The 27,388-nt window shown below is 39.0% G+C and overlaps 1 protein-coding gene and 2 long non-coding RNA genes across 22 annotated transcripts in view; 2 read left to right on the plus strand and 1 right to left on the minus strand.

Annotated features, from left to right (window-relative positions):
- LOC132019440 (uncharacterized) overlaps window positions 1-590 on the plus strand; it is a 111,151-nt gene extending 110,561 nt beyond the window's left edge. For all 7 annotated transcript variants that reach the window (XR_009404765.1, XR_009404767.1, XR_009404769.1 and 4 more), the window contains one exon: window positions 132-590. This is a non-coding gene — a long non-coding RNA (uncharacterized LOC132019440). The remainder of the gene's footprint in view (window positions 1-131) is intronic.
- LOC132019441 (uncharacterized) overlaps window positions 1-1,562 on the minus strand; it is a 183,893-nt gene extending 182,331 nt beyond the window's left edge. For all 11 annotated transcript variants that reach the window (XR_009404774.1, XR_009404775.1, XR_009404773.1 and 8 more), the window contains exon 1: window positions 1,426-1,562. This is a non-coding gene — a long non-coding RNA (uncharacterized LOC132019441). The remainder of the gene's footprint in view (window positions 1-1,425) is intronic.
- Window positions 1,563-1,771: 209 nt separating this feature from the next.
- MDM1 (Mdm1 nuclear protein) overlaps window positions 1,772-27,388 on the plus strand; it is a 33,140-nt gene continuing 7,523 nt past the window's right edge. For 2 of the 4 annotated variants that reach the window (XM_059402516.1, XM_059402518.1), the window contains exons 1-12: window positions 1,773-1,931; window positions 2,948-3,062; window positions 5,905-6,278; window positions 7,351-7,485; window positions 12,139-12,306; window positions 14,226-14,329; window positions 14,411-14,510; window positions 19,661-19,690; window positions 20,028-20,203; window positions 21,269-21,586; window positions 22,806-22,918; window positions 23,005-23,114. In XM_059402516.1, the coding sequence (XP_059258499.1) occupies window positions 1,914-1,931; window positions 2,948-3,062; window positions 5,905-6,278; window positions 7,351-7,485; window positions 12,139-12,306; window positions 14,226-14,329; window positions 14,411-14,510; window positions 19,661-19,690; window positions 20,028-20,203; window positions 21,269-21,586; window positions 22,806-22,918; window positions 23,005-23,114 (1,761 nt within the window). In that variant the 5' untranslated portion in view covers window positions 1,773-1,913. Of the gene's footprint in view, window positions 1,932-2,947; window positions 3,063-5,430; window positions 5,523-5,904; window positions 6,279-7,350; window positions 7,486-12,138; window positions 12,307-14,225; window positions 14,330-14,410; window positions 14,511-19,660; window positions 19,691-20,027; window positions 20,204-21,268; window positions 21,587-22,805; window positions 22,919-23,004; window positions 23,115-27,388 lie in introns of those variants that run through there. The other 2 variants (XM_059402517.1, XM_059402519.1) reach the window with 2 other exon arrangements.

Consider the following 27,388-nt stretch of genomic DNA (forward strand, 5'->3'; position numbering starts at 1 on the left):
TTCCACCGTGTCTTGTTTGAGCCATACTTAATTTACACGACAGAGATGCTGTCATCACCAATTAACATTTATCAAGGGCCCCCTGGATGCATGGCCACATAGAGGCTAATTTAATATTCTTTTTGTTTCAGATATCAGGTGCCTCCTTCAAATGAATTTTTAAGTATCTCCGTGATGATGAGGAAGAACCGAGACATCAATTAGGATTCAGGAAGACAAGTCTTTGCAGAAAATGCATAGAGCATCAAGGATTGCTATTAATATTTGGAAGTTTAAAAGAGAGTATATTTTCCTCAGTCAACAAATGACAAAAGTAAAGGCATGGTTTTCATTGTTTCTGGAAGAAGCCTGGCAGCATTCCATTCAGACATCTGCCCTTTGATTGTTCTATTTTCCTCTCTACTTCTTTCAGTCCTTCTAATCTTCAAGGCTGAGTCTGAATATTTCTTCCTGAGGCTTCTTCTAATCATCTCTGCCCTTAAGGACAACTCCCTCCTTCAACTCCTATAGCCCTTACCTGTCATTTGAAAATTTAGTACCTATGTATTATACTATGATTGAATAAATAAATGTTCATCTTCTGCAAGTATATTAGACAACTGTCTGGACAATTTATTTCTTTTCCATGATCTGTCAGTGGTAGAATCTGGAGGAATATTTATTGATGATGGCAGCAATCTATTATAATCAGATGGAATTTTATTTTTTTAAAACGAGTGAGAGAGACAATGCTGAAGCTTTGGAAGTTGAGACTCACAAGCATCATTCATGTTTCTAACGTAAGAGCTCTATGTGCTTTTTTTTTTTTTTTTTTGGTGAGGCAGGGTAGTAGGAGGCAAGACCATCACTGGAAGTGAGCAGTTTCTCTTTCAAGAGTCACTAAAATTTTTTTTCCGTCTGCCTAAGCAATATTTATTTTTTGCCGACCCCCCCCTTTTTTTCCCCAAGGGAATTACTATTCATTTTGTACCCACCAAATAACAAATGCTGTAGTAGGGTTGTTGCACAAACTCTAGGATATTATTATGCCACTGTTTTTTCCACATTATTTTAAAATATGACATAATACAAGACATTGCATAATAAAACATATATGCAAAGTTTAACAAAAGTTATAAAATATTCAAATCATCAATAACCAGGTCAAAATAACTGAATATTACCAGTACCCCAAGAGAATCCCATGTACTTCTTTCCAACTACATCCACTTCTACTTCCCAGAATCTTCCCAGAAAATTACAGGGTGACTCTTGTAATGTCAATTTTACTGCTTTCTGTTATTTGCCGACCTCTTTTGATGTGACAGGAAGTAGTGTAACATGGCTGTCAGTTGGAGGAACGGCTATTCAGAATAGACCTGAACATTTTCATATCAGAAAAAGAAACATTTCGGTTTCGTCACAGATTTGGAATTAAGAACACACCTTCATGTTTTATGACGTCACGAACCCGGCCCAGCGAGCCTGCGACACACGAATCCCACCAGTCAGTAGACCCACTGTCACACAGGACCCGCAAGGCCAGGAGCCGCCAAGCTCTCTCCAGGACGAAGCTCCCGCGGGGCCCCACCCACCCCGGTTCCGGGAACCTCATTGGCCAGTCTTCCGCCCGCCATTTCTGTTAGTCCCCGGGATTTGTCAAGGGAGGCGGGCGTCTTCTTTTCGGGCACTGATTGGTCGAATCTTAACGACGGCAAGAAGTTTTCCGAGCCTCTATTGGTTCGTAGGCCGCAGAATGGGCGGGGAAAGGCAGAGCGACAGGGCTCAAGGAGGAAAGCGCAGACTGCGCCGGCGCGTAGTCGGGGACGCCAGGCCTGGGATTTTGCTAGGGAACCGACTGTTGTCGCCCCGCCCCCTCGGGGCTTTTTGTCCCGTTAACTGTCGGAGTGGCGGGGGCTCCAGCACCGGGCGACATGCCGGTGCGCTTCAAGGTGAGGCCGTGGTCTCCGGATCTGAAGGCTGCTGGGGGGAGTCGTGGCGGGGCGGGTGCGGGGCGCGGGGGCCTCGTTGGCTTTCTGTGCTGCGCTCCTGGGCCTCGCAGAGCCTGCCAGCTCCCGAGCCTGCCAGTCACGATCCTGGAGGATGATTGTCTCCTCCACCTAGCTCCCACTCCGCTCGCACACACTTCCAAGTTGCAGTGTGGAAGCGATAGTTGGTGTTGAGAGAGACTGATTTTGGAGGACACGGGAGTAGATGGAAGGAGGGCACTTTGTAATGAGATCTAAGGTGGCTTCAGATTGGGACACCTGTGGCCCCGTTTCACAGCTTATGCTTTTAACCCCTGTCCCCTACCTACCCTTTAAAACTTTAAATTGCCTATATCTTTTAAAGGAGTGAGAAGTGGGACCTTGACCATGTAAGGATAGGGTGTAAGAAATACACATTGTTCATAGTTGTGCATAAGTTTTAGGTAGGTGGTAGCTGTCAAGACACCCATCAGTGTGACACCTGGCCACAGCATTTCACAAATCCTGTTTTATTTTCTTATCTTAAGGGCTTGTATCCAGAATGGGAGGGAAATTTGTCTTTCTTTGGTAGACTTTTCAAAATTTTGGAAGGTACAAGGCATTATACATGATATTGTGTACACACTGAGAACTTAATTAGTTAGGTTAATTATAATGACGAAGATTTGGATTGTCACCTGTTATCAGACAAGAGCCCAGGCTTTGGAATCAGACACCCAGCGAACAGGTGACCACTCAGAAGCTCAGATTCCTGCTGGTATCTGTCTCAGATGGTTGTGAGGATTAAAGGATAGAATACGTGTGAACTGCTTAACATGGGGCTGGATAAGCAGTAGCTGCTATCAAGGAGTTCTTGTGTGTTTATCAACTTCTTTCAACTTTTAACTCTCTGTAGTGGTTCAGAAATTATTTTTACTCATGTCTTCTTTAAAACAACATCCATTAATTGCATTGTACTCAAATTGTCTTTTGTATTACAGGGTCTGAGTGAGTACCAGAGAAACTTTCTGTGGAAAAAGTCCTATTTGTCAGAGTCCTATAATCCGTCAGTGGGGAGAAGGTACCCATGGGCTGGACTTAGATCAGATCAATTAGGTAAGTTGAATGAACTAATAGTCATTACAGCTTAAATAAACCTTGGGGTTAAGTTTGCAAAATTTTTTAAAATTGTGAATCATAGTTCAGCCATTTGTTTAGCAAATATTTATTGAGGGCTTCCTATAGACGTGGACTAATCCCAGCTTCTAGCGAGATAGCCTTGAACCACACAAAGACTCTAACTCTAGGGAAAAACAGTAAAAAAGTAACTCAGGTTGTTATAGGCTAGCATATACATAACTGGTGGGAGGGCTGGATTGATGGCAAGGAAAGGCCTTTTTGAGGCCTTTATATTTTTTTAAATATTTGAGCTGATACATGAAAGCTGAGAGCAGACAAACCTGGGAGGTGTACTCCTAAGGTCTTCAGGAAGGGAAACTTAGATTAAATAACTTGCCCAGAGTTCATAGTAAGTGGCACAACCATGATCTGAAATCCAGACCTAGCGTGGATTTGAAAACCTGGCCCTATTAAGGGCCAGGCGCATCTATACAGATGAGTACTTGGGGCCCCACATCTGAGAGTGCTTGAATATGTCCCCCCAAATGTTAGATATTTGAAACCAGGAGAAAAAAAGACAGGAAATAAGTATAATTTTTGCAAGCCTGGGAAGTTAGTAAAATGAGAAGAGTGTTTCCAGAATTAGGTTTGGAGAACAAAAGGAAGAGTGGACTCGAGTGAGTGGCTCTGGGTTCCTCTGAAGCATCAGGATACTTTGCTCAGAGCCTGACTTCAACCAGTGTCCCTGCTTCTTGGGCAAGGTGGTGCTCAGAATCCTTCAAATGACTCAAAATTTTACAAATCTGAGGCCCATTAGATTAATCCAAAGTAAATCTTAAAGTGTAAATATATATTCCACTGAGGGCCAGTTATGACACAGGAGTTAACCAGATTGTTGCCTTGAAAACATTTGCGCTTAGGTCAACTACATTTGAGGGTGTGTTGAAACAAGACTGGGAGCAAGGCCACTTTGGAGTATGGTACATTATGAAGGCAGTACCGGTCTAGGGGAGGTATATTAATGGAAATATTAAGTAAAGGGGAAGAGCAGAGCGAGAACTCCAAGATGTTCAGAAAGGAGTAACAGCAGTTTTACCTAGGGTTGTTTGGATGTTCTGTTAACGTAATGTATTTTTTCCCCTTCCTGTGTTTTTGCTGATGCTGGAAGAGAAGAACAGATTACTTGATAACTTTCCCCTTTTATTTTGCTATTCTACCAGAAGTCTCTCTCTGTGTTAAAGTAGAGGGAAGTCTAGGGCAAAGGTCTTCAAACTTTTTTGCTTTCAGATCCCTTAAGAGAGTTTAGAAAGTCTTTGTATCCTTCCACATTTTTAAGTTGATATTTAATGTTTTTAATTGTAAGTGTAACAAATAGTTTCAAAGGATATGATTTCCACATATTGAATATTGTGCATATATTTTATATATGTTTTGTTAAAACTTTCGAGCTGCCAATGTAGCTCATTCCATTTTTGGTAAATGTTCGTTATATAATTGGTAAAGTCAGTCCTCATTGGCAAACTAATCAGGCAAATTAGAATATTTTCTTTGAGAAAAAATCTAACTTTGTTTTTCAATTCCTATAAATGTGTTCACTTCACAACAATTTCACATGCCATCACTTTTACTCCTGAATTTTAATTCTAAGATAGATAGGTGGGAAAGGTGTAGACCTGAATGAAGTAAGACACTCTTTGTTATTTGTAATCTCTGCTTTCTTTGCTTTGCTTTCAGATATTCTCATTAGTGAATTCTTTCTTGAATTTTCCCTTTGTTTATCCTCCACACCTAGGAGAATTTTTTGTTCCTTGGGGCTAGCTGAGAGGTGTGTCTCCCTTTTGAGAAGTGGGAAAGCCGGGGTGGGAATGATGACTACAGATGGCAGGTGCGTCTTTCAAGCAGACAAATGTTGGGAAATAGTGCATATAGAGTTAGGATATGCAAAATGATGCCCTTAAGCGGCCTGTTTCTGCTTATCCCCCACAGTCTCCGTTTGCCTCCAGACACATATGCACCCAGTTTGAAGGCCACTAGTCTAGGGAAGCATTGTAAGGGGGGGCGACCCTGGTTTCAATGGCCAGAACATCTGTCACAGAGGCTAAAGAACTGTGTAGGTTTATGTCATGCCAGATTTTCAGGCCACCTTCCCTCTCCTTCCCTCTAATCTTACTCTTCCTTACCCTGCACAGCCTTCTATTTAAAGAATGGCCCCAAACTAGGACAGTATCTCGGTGACTGTCATTCCACAGAGCTCCTCTTACTTGGGTAGAAGGTTAAGTTTTTTGGACATTTGCTTCCCAGGCAGAAATATAGAGAAATAGTATCTTAGCATCTGTTAAAAGGGTTCATTCTCTTTAATTCTCAGGAAATCAAGGCAAGTGTAGAACCAAGATCCAGCATAATGACATCTCATCCCTTCTCTACTTGGTCAACTGTGCATAAGAGCAGCTTTGTGAAAAGTTCCAAAGTTTGACAGTACCAGGGCCCATTGTTCTGTTAAGTAGCACAGGAAAGAAATTAGAAACGGAGGCAACATGTCCTGCCTGGCTTGCTAGGCCTGTCACGTTGCAATTCTAGTGACTTATGTTAGGCTAACTCGAACACTGTGACCCCAATTTTAAATTTCTTTTCTTGTCAAACTTTCAGTACTTTTTTAAAAGCAGAGCTAAAGATTTTATGTCGACAAACTCTACCTATCTTTTTTGTATCCTGCCACTTGAAGGACATTGTATCTTACCTGAATTTTCAATTCCATTTCTTCTCTCATAAGTATTATGAAAAATTGTCTTTGTAACTTTATACTTAAGTAGCTGCAGTTTTTTTACACTATATTTTGTAGGAATCACAAGAGAGCCAAGCTTTATTTCAAAAAGAAGAGTCCCTTATCATGACGCACAGATTTCAAAGTCTCTTGAGTGGAATGGAGCAATCTCAGAGAGCGATGTGGCTACATCCCCAAAACCTGAAGCCACAGAAATAGCAGAATCACAGAAGGGAGAACTAAAAGAAGATGTTAACCAAGAAAGAGTTCTTGCACTAGAAGCCTCCAGGGTTCCCAAAAGAACCAGATCTCACTCTACAGACTCAAGAGCTGAAGGGGCTTCAGATATTGCAGAAAATGATGCAGATGTAATAGCAAACCATATACCGGTTAATGAAAATGAGGGCCTGGAGCATTCTACCAAGCTGCATTCAGAAAAAGTAGATAACAGGGTAGGTATATTCACTATATTTCTTTTTGAAAACATAGAATTCTTTGTAAATTTCATCATCATTTCAGTAAGACTACATTTTGTGCTTAAAAATTTTCCTTTGTTGTTTTCTTACCTAATGTCTTCTAGAATAGTTAAGAGACTGTTGGCTTTAGTTTTTGGAAATTCTATTCTTAAGAGTTGCCATTTTGTACTGGTTATATTAAGGTATCTTTTCATTGAATGGACAGTCTGCTTCTGGATTTTATTCATCCTGTATCAGCACTACAGTCCTAAGGGAGAGATCAGATTGAGACAGAAGGAGAGTAGTAAGCCATTACCTCTGGCGGGGGTGGTGAGCTGACTTCTACCTAGGAGCTTTTCAGTTTCTTATTGTGTAAACAAACAGAATCGCAATTGACAAAATGCAAAAGGAAGGGCAGTTCTGGCTGCATCTCCAAGATCTTGGAGTTCTTATGTCACACCTGGCCTGGGGAAGGTCCCTGCAAGCACATAAGCATAGGCTGCAGAGACCTGAGCAGACATCTCACTGCCTCCCATGGTTTTTGCCAGTCCACTGCTGCTTCCCCATTTCATGTCCACTGGAGCTACGGAGAGGCAATCAGAAGTGAAGAATTCGTGTCTTGTTGTGAAAGCCAAGAGGGCTCGGTAGAATCAAGGAAGGTGATGTGTAAGCGGTGGGCCGGGGAAGGGTGTCCCAGAAGCAACGTGTGGATGAGGCGAGGTGCTGCTGTTTCTTAGTAATAGTTCTAATTATGAATAATTCGTAGGAAGGGGCTGAAAGATGCTATCTTTTTCTGGAATGTACAGAAATTAAGAAATAAAATTCCTTGACAGTAGTAAGAAAGGAATTTTAAATAGTTTGTTTAAAAGGGAGATTATTTATCAATTGAAAAAAGTCTGCTAAACAACAGTGTGCATGTAGTTAACAATACTGTATACTTAGAAATTTGTTAAGAGGGTGGATTTCATGTTATATGTTTTTGTTTTTGTTTTAGTTTTACCATAGCACAAGAGAAAGTTTGAATAGAACCTTTTAATGACTCTGGGTGGGATTTTTCTTTCCCTAACAGTTGGATAGAGTTCTTCGGAAGAAAGCAGGATTGACTGTTGTTCCTTCACGCGATATCTTGAGGAATTCTGAATATCAAAGGCAGTTTGTTTGGAAGACCCCTAAAGAGACTGCTCCAGTTTTTGCAGCCAATCAGGTAGTTTAATGGATGTAATACATTTTTAAGTATCATCATCTGATGAGAGTGATGCAGATTTACACAGAACTAAGAGCTAAAAGAAATTAGGTACTTAAGTAGGCCTGGAGGTAGGTTCTAGAAAAGTGAAAATGAGATTCTTGCTAAAACCATTCTGTTACTTCTGATTTATAGTAGTAATATGATACTGTCCTAGGCTACTGATGATCATTGTTACCAGACCCATCACACACACTAAATATGAGACAGGGTAATGAAACTTGATGCCTGGTAAGTTTCTGCATGCTGTGAGGCTTTTTTTATTTAATAAAAAAATTATTAAAATTGTCTTTAATCTAAAATATTGTGCTTGTTGACTAATATGTTGCATGTTTTCTGTCTTGCAAGAAAGGCATAACTGCTTTGGATATTTTAATAAATACAAAATATGTTAAAAGTAAGATATACATAATCTGGCTTTTGTATCAATTGAGCCGTATTAGGAACTGTCATTTTAACTATATTTATGAAATTCAAAAGCTATGATGATAACTAAATGTGATATTAGATATCATTGTACCTGTAAACAGTTTTTGGTTCTGGACAACCATTGCTAATAAATACTCTGTTGTTTTACTACCTTCTCATTTATGTTCTTAACCATACTTCTAGGCCCTGGTAAGAAAGTATCTCATTTAGAATATCTGCAGAGGCCTGTGATAGCTTAGAATTTTCTTCCTCATGATCTTGGCATTTTTCTTTATAAACAGTTACACCCCTTCATATACCCTCACATTCATTTTCTCTTCTATTTCAACATTCACTTGTAATCTATATACCCCTGAGGACTGAGAGGGTAGATTCAACAAGGCAATAATATTAAGATAATAATACCTGGGAGACAATAAGTTGTGTTGGCTTTGGGCTTGCTTACTTGTTATTCAGTTTTCTAAATAATTTGTATAACATTTTTGGGAACATACAAAATAGCATGAGGTGATGTTTGAACCCTTTGTGAATCTAGTCAATAGGAACAGGACTTTTTTTGCGGGCTCCCAAGTGTTCTTGAATATTAAGTGTACCTACAAAATTACTTACTGCCTGAAAATTGTAATTATTCAGTTTTTGTAGAGCATTTCACCTTTATGCTGAAGTTGATTCAAATCAAAGCTCCACTGACAGCTTTTTCATATTTTGGTGGAAACATTGTGTAGAAATTCTCTTTTTATAGGCTCCAAAGTATAGTATAAAATAAACCGCTGGTGATACCTTCACTTGTAGTTTCATTGCTTTCATCAGTGAAGGTTTCAAATAATTTGGTGGGGGGGAAGCAAATGCTCTTTGTTAATTCAAAGCATATCAGTTTCAGGGTCTGGATTGAAGAGCCATATGATGGAAATTTACAGTGCTTGTTGATAGGGAACCTCTAAAGCTATTCAGTTCTATTTTATCAAACACCTGTTTTCTGAAAGGATGTCTTGTATTAATATGTAAAGGAGTCTGAACAATTTTTTGGCAGAAAAGTCCTTGAGGTTATACTCAGGAAAAAGATACTCTGTTTGGATTTGATCTGTACGAAGATGCACTAGTCAGCCCTGTAAAGCGGTAATACAGCTTATTTGTGCTCCATATCTTTTCCTTTTGCTTTCTTTGTGGACAGTGGTAATATACTATAAAATAGACACCATATTATAAAATATTAAAAATAAAAAGAAATATTTAAAAATAAAAACATAGGGATGCCTGGGTAGCTTAGCCAGTTGGACATCTGCCTTCAGCTCAGGTCGTGATCCTGGAGTCCTGGGGTGAGTTCCCTATCAGACTCCTTGCTCAACAGGGAGCTTGCTTCTCCCTTTGCCTGCTGTTCTCCCTGCTTGTGTGTGCTCTCTCTCTCTGACAAGTATGTAAGTAAAATCTTAAAAAAAATAAAAATACAAACAATAATTACCTAATTTCTTCCCCTTACATTAAGCTAAAGATAAGCAAAGGAGAGAAACAGAACAAATGAACACATCAGACATTTAAAAATGTTAAGAATCTTCTCTTTTTGGAGGACAAAAAAAAATTCATATCAAGAAGGGAAAAAAACCTGTAGAGCTAACAAAGAATTGCCTTATATAGTGAATGCTTATGTTCATATCATTAAAATATGCCTATTTTACTTATTACCATACTGATGGGAGGGAGAGGTGGGAAACTTTGGGGAGAAAAGATATGTTTCTGGGTTTTTGTTTTTTTTTGTTTTTGCTTAAACATTATTATTTTTTTAATTTTTAATTTTTTAAATTTCTTTTCAGTGTACCAGAATTCATTGTTATTTTAATTATAGGAACTATTATTCAGTAATGAATGTAAAAAGTTGATCTTTGGGTTTTTTTCCCAGCTTTATTGAGGTATAATTGACAACCTGTGGTACATACACATTTATAGTATACATGTAATGTTTTGAAATGCATATACATTGTAAAATACCACAATCATGCTAATTAACACATTTATCACATAATTACCTTTTGGGTGTGTGTGAGAGTGTGTGTGTGTGTGTGTCTTAAGCTCTACTCTCTTAGCAAATTTCAAGTATATAATATAGTAGTATTAACTTTAGTTCCTGTGTCGTACCTTAGATCTCCAGAGCTTACTTAATCTGCATACTGAAGCTTTGTACTCTTCGGCATGCATCTTCCCATTTCCCCCACCCCCTAGACCATGGTAACCACTACTGTACTCTCTGTGTCTGAGTTCCATTTACTTAGATTCCAATATAAGTGAGATCTGCTCCATTTTTCTTTCTGTGCCTGGCTTATTTTACTTACTTATTTTACTTAGCATATGTTCTCCATTTTGTTGCAAATGACTGTGTTTCCTTCTTAAAAAAGAAGAAGGCTGAATGATATTCCTCTAATTGTGTGTATATATCATTTTCTTTATCCATTCATCTGTTGGTGGACACTTAGGTTGATTCCCCATCTTGACTATTGTGAATAATGCTGCGATGAACGTGGGAATGCAGATATCTCTTTGAGATACTGATTTCATTTCCTTCAGAAATGTACCCAGAAGTAGAATTGTTGGGTAGTTCTATTTTTAATTTTTTGAGGAACTTCCATATTGTTTTTCATAATGACTGTACTAATTTACATTCCTACCAACAGTGTAAGAGGGTTCCCTTTTATCCACATCCTTGCCAACACTTGTTATCTTTTGTATTTTTGATAATAGCTATTCGAACAGGTGTGAGGTGATACTTCATTGTGGTTTTGATTTACATTTCCCTGATGATTATTGATGTTGAGTACCTTTTTTTAAAATTTAAGATTTTATTTATTTATTTGACAGAGAGAGAGAGAGAGACAGTGAGGCAGGGAATACAAGCAGGGGGGATTGGGAGAGGGAGAAGCAGACTTCCCACCCAGCAGGGAGCCTGATGTGGGACTGGATCCCAGGATGCTGGGATCATTACCTGAGCTGAAGGCAGATGCTTACTGACTGAGCCACCCAGGCACCCTGATTTTGAGTAACTTTTCATATACCTGTTGGCCATCTGTATGTCTTCTTTGGAGAAATGTTCAATTCCTCTGCCTATTTCTTAATCAGCTTTTTGCTTTTCTACTGAGTTGTAAGAGTTTTTTTTTATTATTTTGTATGATTTGCAAATATCTTCTCCCATTCCATTATTGCCTGTTCACTTTGTTGGGACTTGCTTTTGCTGTACAAAAGCTTTTTAGTTTGATGCAGCCCCACTTGTTTATTTTTGCCTTTGCTTTTCGTGTCATAACCAAAAAATCACTGTCAACACCAATGTCAGGGAGTTTACTGCCTATGTTTTCTTCTAGGAGTTTTATAGTTTCAGTCCTTATGTTCACATCTTTGACCCATTTTGGGTTGACAGGGTCCAGTTTTCTTCTTTTGCATGTGACTGTCCAGTTTTCCTAACACCATTTATTGAGTGATTATACTTTCCCTATTGAATATTTTTGGCTCCTTTGTTGTAAATTAATTGAGTATATATTCACTCATAAGGTTATTTTGGGGCTTTCTAATCTGTTCATTGAGGTATTTGTCTGTTTGTATGTCCTTTATCCATTTTTATTTTTCTAAAAATTTTTTAAAGGATTTTTTAATTTCAGAGAAGAGAGCAAATGGGGGAGAGGGAGGATGGAGGGAGAGAGAGAGAGAGGATCCTTGAGCAGACTCTTGTGCTCAGTCTCAGGACCCTGAGATCATGACCTGAGCTGAAACCACGACTCAGATGCTTAACTGACTGAGCCACTCAGGTGCCCCTCCCTTGCCCATTTTTGAAATCAGGTGGTTTTCTTGCTATCAAATTGCTTGAGTTCCTTGTATATTTTTAATATTAACCTATTAGATGTAGTGTTTGCAGTTATTTTCTCCCATTCCATAGGTTGCCTCTTTGTTGTTGTTGTTGTTGGTTTTTTGTTTGTTTTTTACTGTAAAGAAGTTTTTTAGTTTGATGCTGTCCATTTTGTCTATTTTTGCTTTTGTTGTCCCTTGGATGTTAATTAGCTATATGAAATGGAATTGTAAACAGTTATATAATTTTTTTGGTATCATATAATTCAACTTTATATGTGAAATTCTTAAAGCATTTGAAAAACTAAGTTTTCTATGTTTAATCAGCAAAAAAAACTAAACTAAAGTAATTTTTGTTTTAAGGTTTTCCACAATAAAAGCAAATTTGTTCCACAATTCAAAGGTAACTCAATCATCCATGAAACTGAGTACAGAAGAAATTTCAAGGGTTTATCTCCAGTGAAAGAACCAAAATTAAGAAATGATTTGAAAGAGAATGAAAATTTTGAAGCAATATCTCCTGAAAAGAAGGTATTCATCAATTCTTAACTTTAAATATTTATTTTTTATTTGGCAGATGATCAAGAAAGCGGGAGGAGGGGCACCTGGGTGGCTCAGTGGGTTAAGCCGCTGCCTTTGGCTCAGGTCATGATCTCAGGGTCCTAGATTGAGTTCCACATCGGGCTCTCTGCTCAGCAGGGGGCCTGCTTCCCTTCCTCTCTCTCTGCCTGCCTCTCTGCCCACTTGTGGTCTCTCTCTGTCAAATAAATAAAATCTTTAAAAAAAAAAATTAAAAAAAAAAAGAAAGCGAGAGGAGGAACACAAGCAGGGGGAGTGCAAGCAGGAAAGCAGGCTTCCTGCTGAGCAGGGAGCCCAATGTAGGGTTTGATCCCAGGACCCTGGGATCATGACCTGAGCTGAAGGCAGATGCTTAATGGCTGAGCCACCCAGGCGCCCCCTCTTAACTTTAAACAAAATAAAAAAACTTGGAATTTTAGATTCTACATGTTTTCTTTTACCAAACACTACCTGAGATTTTTGGTTTTAGCTAGTTTAGTAATTCATTTGTTAGTTCATTAAGTGTCACATATTCATTAAGCACTTAATGGGAGCCAGGCACTGGGTAGGTACTGAAAATACAGCGATAACCACCTAAGCCCTACACAGCTTTTGGGCTAAGGGGGAGACAGAGATATAACTAAATAAATATAATACTGTGGCAAGTGCTTGGCAATACGGTAGTTAAGTCTGTGATATCTAATAGCAAATGATTGGTCTTACAGTAATGTGAGCTGTAGGGGTAACAGTAGAAATAGAAATATATACTTTAAATAATGGAGATCAAACACAAACACACATACATACATGTATTTTCTTTTTATTTTTGTTTATTTGTCCGTTTGTTTTTGGGCGTGGAGCCCAACTCAGGGCATGAACTTAGGACCCTGAGATCAAGACCTGAGCTGAGATCGAGTTTGATGCTTAATGGACTGAGCCACCCAGGTGCCCCCTTTTTTATGTTATGTTATGTTATGTTTATGTTATTTCTTTATTTAGTTAAAGTATGTATACATGCATTTTTAAACCAAAGCTTCAGCGTGGCAAATTACAGCTAGTCTAAATTATGTGATTTACCTCAGTATGTACAAATGCCTGCCTCTGAAACTACATCTCATTTAAGTTAAAGTGTCAGGTTAAAATTATTGTAAATTATAGGTAAATGGGGCATTAGTCCTATTTTCAAATCTTCTGGCATGTTATAGTTAATAAATACTTTATGGATTCTAAAAATAGAAAATACTATGACAAAGTAAATTGGCATCTATATTTCTGTAGACACACATATATACATATTTTTGGATTTATGATATCAGGCAGAAAAAAATGGTTAAGTTATTCAGTAAAGCAATGTGGTTGGTAACGTACTCAGTGGGACCTTATATGTAATTACTGTAACACTAGGGGCACAGAGCTGGCTCAATCTGTTAAGCATCTGACTCTTGATCACATCTCAGGTCTTGAGCTCAGGGTCACAAGTTCAAGCCCACATTGGGCTCCGCACTGGGTGTGGAACCTACTTAATTACTATAACACAATTAAATATAAATTTAGAATATCAAAGGCAAATGTAAAAGCACTGTTTAATAGGTAGTAACATCGAGGTTTTTTTTTTTTTTAGATGTTTATTTGTTAATTAAAAGGTTTTTTTCCTAGCTAAGGATATAAAAGCCTTTGTTAAAAAGTGAACCAAATCCTGAGCTATACTTCAAAAAACCAACCAGGTATACTAGTTTCAAAACTTGCTTGTTGATTGCTTGTGACTTTTAGGTTATCTTTACTTCCACAAACAGAATTATAATACGATTGTCTGATCGTTTTTTATGACATTTATGTTTTCACTTTAATGTATAATCTATTTTAAACATAAAATGTTTAAATTTCCATTTTAGTGTAATAAAACAGATGATCCTTTAAAATTAGAAGCAGAGATGGAATCAAAAGAGTCAAACCAGCCTAAAAAGAAGCTTACTCCTTGGAGACATCAAAGACTTGGGTACGTATTTTAGAAGAAAAATATCATGTATTTAGATGATCAGCATGGTGAAATATTTACTCTCATTTTCGTTTCTGTTAGGAAGGTGAATTCTGAATATAGGGCAAAATTTCTGAGCCCAGCCCAGTATTTGTATAAAGCCGGGGCTTGGACCCGTGTGAAGGAAAACATACCAGATCAGGTGAGTATACATGAGCTGAGTAAGGCCACATTTTCTTTGAACTCGGATCCTCGTTTGATTTCACACTGAATTTCATTTAGTAATAGAGACTACAGTTTAAAGATGTGTGATATAATAGTAGCACTGAAAGTATCAGGAACTTAAAGTTATATGTTAGGATATAATTTATCAGTGTGTTTGCCCTTTTTTTTTTAATATCAAATCCCTCCTTTCTCAACTAGAGATTTTTATTATTACAGTCTTTTAAGTTAAAAGGGTGTTTTATAATCCAGTATTTCATTGTATTAATACAATTCAGTTTATAGAATTGTAGCATTGTAGTTTTCTTAATAACATCCAGACTTCCGGTCTCTCAACTGAAGATTCATTTTCAAGATTAGTTTGTCTGATAGTGGCCTCCACTGGCTGTGTGTACTATGACAGTCTGTAAGCATAAGGGAGGTGTGGCCTGTGCTGATAGTAAGCATAAGGGAGGTGTGGCCTGTGCTGATAGAGGTTTGAGTTCCAGTGTTGGGATACCCTGACATATAGGAGAAATTCTGAGGATCCTAAAGAAAGGTTTAAGGGAAAGGGTAATCCTAGAAGTGGGAAGCTTCTTACGGTCAGAAACAGTGCAGTTTCTGCTTGTCGTGCAGTTACCATCCTTTAAACCACATTTTGATGGTTTCCTGCGTTTTCTGTGGGAATAAGCAAAGGCAAAACAATTTAGACTTTAGTAAACACCCCCTGCCCCATCATTGTGAAGAGAGAGGTAATTTGGATCGGGATTAAATCTTTCATTTAGCTCTATACTTTCAGCCATGGCTAACAGTTAATGCCATGAGCCTCCAGAGGAAGGCATTGGCACCTCGAGCGGCTGGCTCTTAGCCTCAGCAGCTGCCAGACCAATGTCCTAGTGAGAGTCCTGTATTCCACATGTTGTTTCAGGAGGTTACTCAATTCCTTCCATCATGGCTGCGCCTGGTGCTCTCTAAGGCCCTGCTTGAGCATGGATCAGCAGCAGTACTCGCAGAGTAAAAGGCCAAGTCTTGAAGCTGTCCCAATTATTGTTGGAGGCAAAAATTCATGCATTCACTGTGGTGAAATAAAGTTAAAAATAAGAGCCTCAGGAGCAAGCCTGAGGAAAAAAAGGAATTGCATCAGTGAAACTCCTGGACAGTTTATGGCCATGCCAGACCTTGGCAAGGAGCTCTGAGCAGTCTCAAGGGGAATGAGGAAAAGCTGGAGGCAGAGGCAGGGTGCAGGGCGTGGCCATAGAGGGCTAGTGTGGCCAAATACTAGGTGTTAGCCACTGGCCTGTTACATTTAGGGCCTTCACTAGGTTGAGCTCATGAGAGGCTTCTTGTTTTGGAAAGATTATCTCTCCGTCTCAGAATTAAGACTCAAATCTAAAAATTTAATGGACCAGAGGATTGTTTTATCTGGAGTCATGATAAGGTGATAGTCCTAATCCTGCCTAGATGTAAGAAAAATTTTCTGTTGATATTAAAGACCTGTCTTTCCAAGGTTTCCTATTAAAACATCTTGGTAACATGACTTTTTTAGGCTTCCCCCCAAAATTCATTCCCAATGGTAGTTGTTAATGTTTAAATTAATGCGATTGTGTGCCTTAACCTCTGTGGGCAAAATAATTCAAAAAGTGAATTGGAACTAGAAAAGAATAAGAAGGTTTAGCTAAATTTTATCACTGATGGTGATAGCTGTTTCAGTTGACCAGGTCATAGATATTTAATATGGGCTATATTTTACTTGAATCTTAGATTTTACCTTTAACTTGAAGACATTTACTTATGGGACTGCTTATGAGATATCTAAATATAAGGTACTTCCTCATTTTCTCTCTCTTAACGTTTCATGAATGAATAGCATTTATACTCGTCAAATGTACTCAGACATCAGTGACTTTATTATCATTAGAATATTAGCTTTTTGAGTCCTATTATAGTTTTCTGGTCCATATGTCATATTCATTTCCTTTTGTGTTGTTTGAAATATGAAACTTTTTGAATCTATAGTGTAATGCCTGGGTATTTTACCCTAAGACCCAAGTACCTATTGCTATAACATTAGAGTGGTTGGTTTTATTTGTCCAGGGGCTAATGTGTTATGTCCATTATACAGCCACTGGCACCATTGCTTTTTAAAGGGTTGTTTTTAATAATAACTGGCAGTTGTGATTTTTTGGTCTCATCCTTAGAGTAACTGAACTGGTGTTAAATTTCTTTTTTCTTGATTGTTAGGTGATCTAATCATCCAAACTACATTAGTTGAGCTATGTTTTCCTAAAGAGGCTCCCACAGATAGGACTTTAGTTGAACATAAAACTCCACATTTGAGAGACATGCTGTAATTTAACAGACATTGTAAGGATGGCTAGACATAATATGACTCATTTTGAGGGGGATGAGTTTTGGGGGAAAATTTTTTATTAATCTTTCAGGTTTTTTTTTTAAAGATTTTATGCATTTATTTGAGAGAAAGACAGAGATAGTGAGAGAGCACAAGCAGGGAGGAGAAGGAGAAGCAGGCTACCTGCTGGACAAGGAGCCCGATGTGGGGCTTGATCCCAGCACCCTGGGATCACGACCTGAGCTAAAGGCAGATACCCAATCAACTGAGCCACCCAGGTGCCCCAATCTTTCATTTTTTTAAAATTTGAATTTTCTGTATATAAATTTTAAACGACTTAGTCAAATTCTTATTTTGGGAAAAGAAATTCAGAAATGAAAACATTCTAGAATCTGCTAGCATTTATATCCTATAATCTGATGGCATTACTTGACTTGGAAAGGATGTGTGTATTGTTTTAATTGAGTGTGAGTGAGTTCATATCCTTTTTGTGGCTCTGCTTGTTAGTTGTAGGGGTTGTTCTTGATACTGTGTTCATACCATTTGGTTTTTTTCTTTTTCTAGTAGAACAACTTGCTTAAGGAAATACCAACTTTCCATTTTTGCATCCTAGTTTAGGATCATAGAAATCTAAAATTAGGTATTTATAAACCACTATAACATTAGCACTAAGATTATTAATAAAGATTGCTGATAAATTTAAAACATTGAGTTTTGAATGTTAGTAACAAATAGAACTGAATAAAGTTTTACAGAATTTCCATCATATCTCCTTTTTTTTTAGTATTTTATTTATTTATTTGACAGAGATTACAAGTAGGCAGAAAGGCAGGCAGAGAGAGAGGAGGAAGCAGGCTCCCCACAGAGCAGAGAGTCAGATGCGGGACTCAATCCCAGAACCCCGGGATCATGACCTGAGCTGAAGGCAGAGGCTTTTACCCACTGAGCCACCCAGGTGCCCCCATCATATCTCCTTTTTTAAAAAAATACTGTCGACAAATAAACCAGATCACTGGCACATAGAAGGAATATTTACCCATCCTCTCATTATGGTAGGTCCTCCCATTTGGACGGAATACAACCTTTTCTGTTGCTCCTTCCCCCACCCCCACCCTACCTTACATACAGTGCAGGGCTGATGGACCCCCTTTTGAACCACTCCTTCAGTTTATATCTCCTTTGTTTGTTATGGCATAGGCCATCCAGTATTATGATGATAATTTTATCATAGAGGAGGCAGTCTGCCTTCTCTATCGGAATCAGCGCACATTGAGTGCTGCGGGGACTTTCTTGTTTATCTCTGGCTCCCACCTACCCAGCTCAGGCCTAACACTTAGTCCATACTCAAGACACTTGGGATGTACTGCATTTTCCCTCACATTGTGGAGTTTAGAGGTTAATGGAGGAGAATGACGAGAATAAGTAATCCAGTAGAATGAAGTAAGTACTAATGGGGACATGCATGAAGGGCTTTGAGAAAGGAGGAGGAGGAAGCTGTGCTGAAGCTTGAAGATTTGACCATGTAAGTGATGGAGCAGCTGTGAGACATTTGAAACATGCGGGGACTTGATAGAAATAAAATTTGGATTATATCAAGGCCCTTTATAACGAGGCCTCTGTGCACTCACGACACTCTAGTGAGGGGGCACCTGGCTGGCTCTGCTGGTAGAGCATGCAGCTCTTGATCTTGAAGTCCTGGGTTCAAGCCCCACATTGCTATGGAGTCTACTTAAAACAAAAACAGCAAAACACCCTGGTTAGTAGTTCAGCAGAATCAAACCCTATGTGTCAAGTCCACCTGTTAAATGGAAAAACCACTTCTAGGAATTTAAAGTGTAGGAATTAACACAAATGTCAGATGAATATGGCTGGATTTTTCTTGGCAGTGAAGAAAATATGTTGGATTACCCTTTCGGATTGTTTCAGGTGACTTTCATCCCTTTGCATTCGGGAGTGTCTCCTTAAGAAAATGAGGATGTGTTTCTCTAGTTGCTTTTGCAATGCCAAGTTTCATTATTTGCTTTTTGGCCTGTTAGTGAAAGAAAATCTTAGCAGACAGTATCTGCATATCCTTTTAATGTTGTTATTCCATCTTCATGATAGGAAAAATTGAGTTTTTTAAGAATAAATAAAGATGATTTTAAACATTTGTAAGCAATTTAATTTTTTTATCTGGTGGGACTTGAATTTAGGGAAGCCAGCAGGTGGCAGCATGCTGTATAAAGTGAAAGGGTTTCAAAGCTTATAAAAGGCTTCTTTCCATATGAAAAGATGTTATTTGCATTTTAGGGAATTCAGATTATCTTATAATTCATCAGAACATTATTTTGTATTGTCACTTTGCTGAATATATTACAATTATTATTTAATACATTTTTCAAAAGTTGAGATTTTGCAGATGCCAAGGGAACATTGAGGAATTTGGAGAAGTAAACCTCATGATTGTCTCACTAGGGGCTTCTATGGTAGTAGCAGTTGTTGTGGAAACCAGGAAATAAAGCCAGAATTGGAGTTTCTGGCATGTCTTACTCTCAGTACTCTAACAGAGGTGGGGAAGTAGGAATAATAATTAGGTTACTTGTTGTTGATAGCCTTTGAGTCATGCAAGAATGTGGCTGGTGTTCAAGGTAATATTAAGATATCTTGCTCAGTGAATTAAATATTACTAAAAATAATTTTAAAATATTGATCGATAACTTTGTTATATATTTAGAAGGGAGAATAATAAGGTATTTCATTGATTCCCGTTAATAACTACGACATTAACTGTCATTAAGTGTGTTTCTGTATTCCTCTCCTAGGCTTCTCTAAATGCCATGTGGTATGCAGAGGTTGGTTGCTTTTGAGTTTTTAAAAACTGTAATAATGCATAGAGTACTTGTGTAATTTCAGTCAAAATACAAAGTAGGTGTCAATATTTTTCTTAGCTGCTACAAATTCTTCTTCCTGCCTGCTGGCCTTGAAATAAAATAACTGCATTGCGCTTTAGCTTGACTGTTTTAATTTCTGCTTAAAAATGCACATAGTCTGATGATGTCTGTATGTCTTTTTGCCTTCCTTTCTCCTTGTTCTCTGGCTGCATTTGTGCATCGTCATTGGTAAGCTATGTGGTGATATTTGCAAAGGAGCTCTTACAGTAATACACAATGTCTCAACTCTCCTGCGTAGGTTAAAGAACTCCGAGAGAAGGCTGAGTTTTATAGGAAACGAGTTCAAGGAACACATTTTTCTCGGGACCATCTGAATCAGATTCTGTCTGACAACAACTGCTGTTGGGATGTCTCCTCCACCACGAGCTCAGAAGGAACCATTAGTAGCAACATCAGAGCTCTAGATCTTGCTGGGTGAGCTCTGTTCTGTGTGGATGGCACAAAAGTATGTTGTAGCTTAGATAGATCATGGAATCATACAGGAAATTGACATTATTACTCAAAATCTGTCCTCCGGTCAAATGGAGATATGCCAGCCACTTATTTCATTTCATTATTTTTAGTGTATTCTGTGTGAAAATAAAGCTGTGTGTAAATAATACATAGTGTAAATCTGGAAGACTGGACTTGATACTATATATATGTAATTTTTATAATATCTTTTAAGGGTAGACTAGGAATGATTATGCAATAGATGGAAAGAATGTTAAAAAGTAAGAAGAAGAAAAGGTAGCAACAACAATGACAATTTAGAGAATATAAGCTATTCTTATGAGAATATAAGCTAACATTCATTAACAGATTTTGGTGGCTAATATGACATATAGGCCTTGATTCTGTGGGACAATTCTCTGCTCTTTTGGGTTTTAAAATGAACATTATTCAACTATTTATAAGAGAAATAGTTGATTTGTAGCAAATAAAAGTCTTTAGTTGTTGATAGCATATTAATAAAGTCATATAAGCCAAATTGAACCAGAAGTTCTTATTATGACATCAGATTTTAAAAATCCATCACAAAATCCATTATTTAGAAATGTCTGGAAAAGATTAATCAATCTAAAGTATGAAGTATAAAATTTGAATCCATTTGTTTGATCCACAAGTACACTTGTTTGTGCATAAACCGTAATTGAGTAAGTTAGACCATGTGGAGTCCTCACTTATGTGTGTAAATGTCAGTCTGGGGGACGCTCATGAGTGTTGTCAGCAGTGGTACGGGCATGCATGTGTGAAGGTAGGAGTAAGAGGAGATACATACATTTCATTTTGGAGTACTGTAATAGAAAATCCAAATTGTAGCTTTAGTTTATTATACTGTCAAATGAACTCTTAATTAGATTTCTTTCTTTGGTATCAGGGCAAGATAATATCTGTGGGGAACATTGTTGTGAACACTGAAAGACCATGACAGACTTGTTAAATTTAGTATAAACTAGAAACCTCAAACTGAAGTTTGAAACTATTTTTGTTATGCAGAGATCCTACAAGCCATAAGACTTTGCAGAAATGTCCTCCTGCAACACTGGAAGAAAAAAGGCCTGTCTTGGAAGAGCAGCCCCAGAAAAATAGCACAGAGAAATTGGGCGTGTCAGATGCTCCCGCCGTACCTGTTAGAAGGCGCCTGGCGTGGGATGCAGAGAACCCCAATGAAGGCATGCAGAAACCGCCAAGAGAGGAGGAGGAGGTGGAGGAAGACGAGGAGGAGAAAACAGACAAGGACAAGCAGGTTCATATGGGAGAGCTGGAGAAGTTGGAAGTACATGAAAAATCTAAGGCAGACAAGATAAAAGAAGGGTGAGAGTTTAAAATCAATTGGTATATGGAAGCATGCATATGGTTAATATTTTTTGTTTTGTCACTAAATAGATGGCTTACATTCTTAGTTTTATGACTAACAGAGAACAGATGTTAATGTCACAAAGCAGACATTTTTATATGATTTATAATTTGATTGACTCAGGTATTTGAGTCACCAGTAATTGATGGTTGAACAGTTGAACACTGAGCTACTGGGGAAGAAGTAGGATTATTTTCATTTATGTCCTGCTAATTATGATTTGCCAGATTTGAAAATGTGTCTGGGAAAATGGCTTTCTTATCTATTTTTTTAATTAACATATAATGTATTATTTGTTTCAGAGGTCTGTGATTCATCAGTCTTACACAATTCACAGCACTCACCATAGCACATACCCTCCCCAATGTCCATCACCCACACCCCATCCCTCCCACCCCCTTTACTCCAGCAACCCTCAGTTTGTTTCCTGAGATTAAGAGTCTCTTATGGTTTGTCTCTTTCTCTGGTTTCATCTTGTTTCATTTTTCCCACTTACCCTATGATCCAATGTCTTATTTCTCAAATTCCTCATATTAGTGAGATCATATAATTGTCTTTCTCTGACAGACTTATTTTGCTTAGCATAATACCTTCTAGTCCCAGGGCACCTGGGTGGCTCAGTGGGTTAAAGCCTCTGCCTTTGGCTCAGGTCATGATCCTGGGGTCCTGGGATCGAGCCCCACATCGGGCTCCCTGCTCTGCCGGAAGCCTGCTTCTCCCACTCCCCCTGCTTTTGTTCCCTCTCTCACTGTGTCTCTCTCTGTCCAATAAATAAAAATAAAGTCCTAAAAAAAAAAATAAGTGATTTCTGCAAATAGTTAATTGCCATTGGTTTGTATGTTAATTGCTTTGGGGAGTGATTCTCTACCACTGATAATGGTGCTTTTTGTTCCTAATCAAATCGCTTATCATTCCATCAAGAGTTTTGTGCCTAATAGGAAAGTTAGGCCCCGACCTAATGGAAGAATTCTCTGCTGTTTTTGCTGGCTTGCAGTGATCTTCCTTCTTTTCCAATACTCAAGTCACTCTTAACCAGATGGGGCTTTGTTATTTTTTCAGAAACAAAATGGCCTTATCTTATAAATTGTCTATTTTATTATTGTACAGTAATCACAGAATATTTTCAATCCGATTTTCTGGAGGAAATGATTCATAGTAGTTTGTTTCCACCTATAGGTCAGAGTCTTCTTCTGTATCTTCTGGAAAAGGGGGCCGGCTTCCTACTCCAAAGCTGAGAGAACTTGGTGGAATCCAAAGGACTCATCATGATCTCACCACTCCAGCTGTTGGTAATGGGCAGACACAATGGTTCTTAATTTACCTGCTTTTTCTGCGTGAGAATTTAGTTTGAGACTTGTCTTCTGCATTCTTCCAGGCGGTGCTGTTTTAGTGTCTCCGTCTAAAGTGAGGCTTCCAGTCCCAGAGCAGAGGAAAAGAATGTCTTCTCAGGATGGCTTAGAAACGGCAAAGAATGACTTTAGGAAGGTAAATATTTATATTTTGGAGGAAAACAACTTTTTAGGAAGTGATTATTTTAGTCACGTGTAATGAATGAATAATAGGTGTAGATTTTAGGAAATTCTGTGTTTGTATGTGGAGATGATGCTATTAACCTGCTTTCAGTAAGGCAAAGGCATTGAATTATTTTTTCTGACAGTAATATATATTGCTGCTGATATACTTTTTTTTTTAAGATTTTATTTATTTATTTGAGAGAGGAGCATGGGCAGGGGGATCAGAAGGAGAGGGACAAGCAGACCCCTCACTGAGCAGCGAGCTCAGCGATGTGGGGCTCCATCCTAGGACCCAGAGATCATGACCTGAGCTGAAGGCAGACACTTAACTGATTAAGCCACCCAGGTGCCCCTCTGCTGATATTAAATCTTGTCAGTAGTGACTGAACAGAAAGAGAGAGAAGAAAAAGAATATTTTTTTGAGTATCTGCTGTGTGGCAGTTGTATTCCAGGTATGCTTCAGGCACTGTTTCAGCACTGGAGATAGAGCAGTGAAAGAAGCAGGCAAAAATCCTGGTGCTTATTGAACTTCCATTCTAGTGGAGAAGAGAGTCAATAAACAGGGTAACAAGGTGCAATACGCAGTATTTTAGATGATGATAGTACTAAGGAGGAAAGTAAAGCAGGGGAGGTAAATAGGAAGTAGCCAGGGAAGTTCTCACTGAGAGGGTGGCATTTGAGCAGAATCTGAACTGGGTGAGAGATTGACCCATATTCATATGTAGGAAGGCATTCTGGGCAAAAGGAACAGCAAGTGCAAAGTCCCTGAGGTGATCAGGTACCCGATTTCTTGGAAACCAGCCAGAAAGCAAGAGAGGGAGAGTGTGGGCAATGAATTTTAGAAGCACAGTGGAAAACTACACTGTATAGGGTCTTATAGGTCATAGCAAAGACTTTGAATTTTATTCTGAATGAAATGGGAAGCCTTTGGAGGGGCAGAGGAGTGATATGATTTGACTTAGGTTTTCCTATGGTTACTCTGGCTGCTGTGTTGGGAACAGAGAATAGGGATGCAAGAGCAGGGGCATGAAACTAGATAGGAGTCAATTACACTCTCCAGGCAAGAGGTGATGGTTGTTTGGTTCATACTGGTAGCAGTGGAGGTCGTGTGATGGAATCCAATTCTGGATATGCACCGAAGATGTTGCTGACCAAATTTGCTAATGGTTAAGATATGGTATGGGAGAAAGACCAGAATCAAGGACTACTCAAGACTTTTGGCCTGTGCAATAGGCCAAAGGATGCAGTTGCCAGTTAACTGAGATGGGGAACACTGTGTAGGGAAAAGGTTTGTCAGGGAAGACAGAGAGTTCTATTTTGAACACTTGTCATTTGAGAAACTTATTAGATGTACAAGTAGACATGTTGCATAGGCAGTTGCCTTTCTGAATTTGGAGTGTGGGAGGAGGGGTTGGACTGCAAATACTGATTTGAATCTTTATCGTATAGGTGGCACAGATATGTGAGGTCTTGAGACTGGGGGAGATCATCAAGGAAGTGGGTACAGATAGAGATGGTATGTTTAGACACGTGTCAGCTCCAGTTTTTTGATACTGGAAGTTGAGGTGTAACCAGCAAAGAGGCTGATGAGGAACAGCCAGAGAGATGGTGAGAAATAGAAGACTTGGTGTCTTGGAGTTGTCGAGGAGGAGGGAGTGTCAGTGCTACTGATGGATCAGTAAGGTATGAGGACTAATGATGGATTTAGCAGCATGGATATTATCGGTGACCTTGACAAAGGACAGTCTTGGTGGTGGGGAGAGACAAAAGCCTAAACAAAAGTGAGTTCAAGAGAAAGGGAAGGAGAGGAACCAGAGGCAGTCATCACAGACAATTCTTTTAGAGTCTTTTCCAGGAAGGGGGAGCAGAGTAACAGGTGATAGTTGGGAGTGAGGTCAAGATGAAGGAGATAACAGCACAGTTATATATTGACAAGAGTAGGTTTTTTTTTTTTAAAGATCATTTATTTATTTATTTATTTGAGAGAGTGGCAGAGAACTGGAGCAGGGCAAGGGGCAGAGGGAGAGGGAGAGAGGCAGACTCCCCACTGAGTGGGGAGCCTGACTTGGGGCTCCATCCCAGGACCCTGAGATCATGACCTGAGGCAAACGCTTAATGGGCTCAGCCATCTAGTTGCCCCAACAAGAACAGTTTAACAAGAGAAAGATGCTGCCGCAGCCGCCAGTCCTTTGCACTTGTGCATGAGTGCCTCCAGACATTGCATAGGGTCTGAGGGAGGAGCGAGTGGAAGGGCTGATTTTAGGCACTCTGACAGTTCCTTCCTTGAGGAGGCAGAATACGTGAGCACTGCTGATAAAATCGGGAGATGTGGTGGGGGCTGTGGGAAAGCTCTTTGGATTGTTTCTTGGTAGCACATGAAGAAAGAGCCTTGCTGAGAATGAGGCTGGGGAAGAAAAGGTTGGAGGTTTGAGTACAGAAAAGAAGGCATGAGATAGTCTTTTCTGAGAGTGGGAGAGGGGAGTGGGCCAGGGAAATGGGAGATAATGCAGGACTACACAAAGGACACTTTTTGGCTCATGGTCACAAATTTGTTCTAAGACCAGTCATGATGAGTTGTGTGTTTTTCTCCAGCCAGGTTTGACTGCAGAGATGCAGGTAAGTAGAGAGTTGGATTTAACTGCTGGGGTTCATGTTTTGTCAAGGGAGTAAGAGGAAATGACAAAAGGGGTCAGGGAGTTAAGGTGTATATCCCAGGAAGTGACTCTGATGATTGGCCATGGAGGATTGAGTTGGTTAGGGCAGAAGAGTAGGACTTAGGAAGGTAAAGCACAGTGCAGAGGTGACAAGATCAGTGGAAGGTCTTGGCAGACATGTTGAAATTTGGGTACTCACAGGGGTTCGTTTTAAAGGTAGGAGGTGGGGGTCAGAAATTGGAAGTCTGGAGAGGTTGCAATTAGCAGTAATGGCGAGGCTTAACATATAATCATGGGAGTAAGTGGCTGAAGTCAGAGAGAGAACAGTGAGGAAGGAGGTTGAATTTCTCTAGGGAATTTTGCTGGTGGCTATTTATGAATTTCAGAGGGCACAGGGGAGAGCTTTTAGGTGGCGGGGATAGGTAGAAGATAGGATCAGAGCCCAGTTGTTCCCAAAGCCCAGTACTGAAGTCACCTCCTAGCAGGTACCCATTAAATAGGTATTGACTGAGTATTATTGGAATGACAGAATCTAAACTATTTTTTGTTGCTTGTGTATACATTGGCTTATGACAACAGGAATGTAGTCAGTGGATGATCAGAATCAGGTATTAGGAATCTCGTGCCCTCATGGACTGTTCTGTCCCCCACCAGCCACCCCATCCCCCTCACCCCATGGGGCCCAGGTTGCTTTCTGGAAGGTATAAGCTTCTGGACAGCTTTACCCACAGAGTTGACTACCCTTAGCTAAAATGAGTAGCTTTAATCCATATTGGTAGCTGGATTTATATATATTATTTTCACTCATTATGGCATTTATTGAATATTAGTTAAATTAACAAAATAAAGTAATATTGCTCTTTAATGCCAATCTGTCTCATTGTGCCCACAATGCAGTTTCTAATAAATTATTCCTATTATTCAGTTGCCCTCAATTAATATTATCCTATGTCTTTTTTTATCATAGGAATCAGAGAGAATATATTCTAATATCCAGAAAGTTAATGTCATTAACTTTTAATGACATTCAGTTGTAGGAGTGTTATGGGCAGCAGCAATTTGGGTAACTTACATGGGGCCCATCATAATAGCATTTACTGAGCACTTAACTATGTCCTAGCCCCTGTATATGCACTTGTTGAGTCTTCACAGTGGCTCCAGGAGGCTGGTCTTGTTATTCTCATTTAGATGTTAAAACCGAGGTAACATAGCTGCCAAATCATGGAGCAGAATTTGGTCCCAGACAGTGTGTTCTCAGAGTCCACATTTTAACTCCTAAATAAGACTCTCTCATAAAATTTAGAGTAGAATTCTCATAGTATTAGTGTGTCAAGGACCATTTTCACATTTTATAGATGATATTAAAAACCTACGTGTGTATTGGCTCACTTCAGTCTTTCAGAAGATGTTCCTTATCTGTTTACCCACGTACAGTAAAGGATAGCGAATGAAAATAGACCTGGTTCATGATCTTATGGAACCTACAGTCTGGTGAGAGAGATACACAGTAATTAAAGAATTATACCCCCCTCAAAAAAAGCAAAGTTAAAACTAACAAGAGTCTCAGAGTAGTATATAGTGCTATTCTGAA

The sequence above is a fragment of the Mustela nigripes genome, chromosome 6, assembly GCF_022355385.1.
Source record: "Mustela nigripes isolate SB6536 chromosome 6, MUSNIG.SB6536, whole genome shotgun sequence".
NCBI classification, from domain to species: domain Eukaryota; kingdom Metazoa; phylum Chordata; class Mammalia; order Carnivora; family Mustelidae; genus Mustela; species Mustela nigripes.